This window comes from Merops nubicus, unplaced genomic scaffold (genome assembly GCF_000691845.1).
Source record: "Merops nubicus isolate BGI_N331 unplaced genomic scaffold, ASM69184v1 scaffold7428, whole genome shotgun sequence".
Lineage (NCBI taxonomy): Eukaryota > Metazoa > Chordata > Aves > Coraciiformes > Meropidae > Merops > Merops nubicus.
In genome coordinates, this window is record NW_008625139.1 from 30938 (window position 1) to 32777 (window position 1840).

Below are 1840 nucleotides of genomic sequence, written 5' to 3' on the forward strand. Positions count from 1 at the left end.
CTCTAGACCCTTCCCCAGCAGCTCCGTTGCCCTTCTCTGGCCACGCTCCAGCTCCTCAAGGTCCTTCTGGGAGTGAGGGGCCCAAAACTGACCCCAGGATTTGAGGAGCAGTGTCGCCCATGCCCAGCCCAGGGGCACGTTCCCTGCCCTGCTCCTGCTGGCCACACTAGTGCTGATCCAGGCCAGGATGCTGGTGGCCTTCTTGGCCACCTGGGCACATGGTGCCTCATTTTCAACCAGGTGATGACCAACCTCCTTAGGTCCTTTTCCTCTGGGCACTTTCCAGCCAATTTCCCCCAAGTCTGGAGTGTTTCAGGGGGTGGTGGTTGTAACCCAAGGGTGCCTTGATCTCTTCATCCAGATCAGATTTTAACAGTAAAATAACATGTTGTACCTACACAGTTAAAATGCCTCTCTCCAAAATAAGTGTGCCAGAAATTAAAGTGTCAGCATAATCAGCTGTATGATGGGTTTTTCATATTGAGAAATTTGTTGCTGGCAATACTGGTTTAGATTTGACCTGGTTTAGATAATTGGAAACGTTGAGAGGAAAATAATCCTTGGTGTTTTCTGAAGGATTTCTCTCTCTCTGTGGCATTTAATCCTGGTGGCACTGAGAAATATTTCCCATATTACATTTTTGCCACATCTAACCTGGCAAAGTTATGAGCACGATGTGGTGATGTGCAATGTGTTATTAATACCTAAGGTGATAAAACTGAGCATTAAACCCACCATTTCCCTTTATTTCTAGCCCAAAACGTTGACGCCGTGGGTTGGACTGAGGAAAATCAACGTGTCCTATTGGTGCTGGGAAGACATGTCTCCCTTCACCAACACCCTCCTCCAGTGGCTTCCCCAGGAGCCAAGTGATGCTGGATTTTGTGGTTATTTAGCTGAACCTTTCCAGCAGGGACTGAAGGCAGCCACGTGCATCAACGAGGTCAACGGCAGCGTCTGCGAAAGGCCAGGTACCAACAGCTGACTTGGGGCTCTCAGGGGGGGCAGGGTGGCTGGTAAAAACTTCCTTTTCCTAGGAACGGGAAAAAAACATTTGTTAAATTTAAAGCTAACTGCACGGTGAGTTTGCCAAAGAAAAGGAGTTCTGAAGTGGTGTCTTCTGTAGGGACTTCGTAGAGGAATTGGGGATTTTAACACGAGCTCCATATTGATGCTGTTCACTGTAAAATGCTTGCAGTACATTTTAACATCATAACAAACTCCAGTGTAATTATTTTACTCTGAATTGCCTACCTGAGTGTTACATTTAGGTTAATTATGGTATGGAGCAATCTCCTGTTTCAAAACCAGAAAAGTGACTTGCCAGTTGAACTCCCCTTTTCTCCCCTCCCGGGCTCTGTAGCCAGAGGAGGATTTTATCAAAGTTTAAAATTAATTGGGCAGGACACACTGGAGATCTGAGAACTTTGTACAAGAAGCTATTAGCTTTTGGGAAAGGTCTTCTAGCTTTGTTGGAACCGTGTATCCCTTAGAACAGCTTGCTCTGTTAACTCTCCATTACAGCTGATTATTTCTCAGTGCCAATTAGTGCCTCTTTAAGTTTGAAGAAAGCTGAATGATGATGTGAAATTTCTAAGCAAGCCACACCACTTGAAATCTTTCTTTGTGCAGGTTGTAGCTGGTGAATGTGGAGCGTGAACTCCAAATTTTGTGTATTTTAACTTGCAGCACTTTGAATTAGTTTAAGCTTTAACTTGTTTTTTATGGTCTGAGAACTGTCACTTGAAACAGATGATAAAACATTGACTCACACCAGAAACTCCTGAGTTAGTTCTGCTTTCAGGGCTCATTTTATGTGTGGAACTGATCAAATAACTTA

The 1840-nt window shown here is 44.6% G+C and overlaps 1 protein-coding gene across 1 annotated transcript in view; it reads left to right on the forward strand.

The window, feature by feature from the left end:
* Window positions 1-971, forward strand: part of ATRN (attractin) — a gene marked incomplete at both ends in the record, with an annotated part of 26007 nt that extends 25036 nt beyond the window's left edge. Inside the window, one exon of the mRNA XM_008945578.1 lies at window positions 755-971. Within this exon, the coding sequence (XP_008943826.1) occupies window positions 755-971 (217 nt within the window). The remainder of the gene's footprint in view (window positions 1-754) is intronic.
* Window positions 972-1840: the final 869 nt, after the last annotated feature.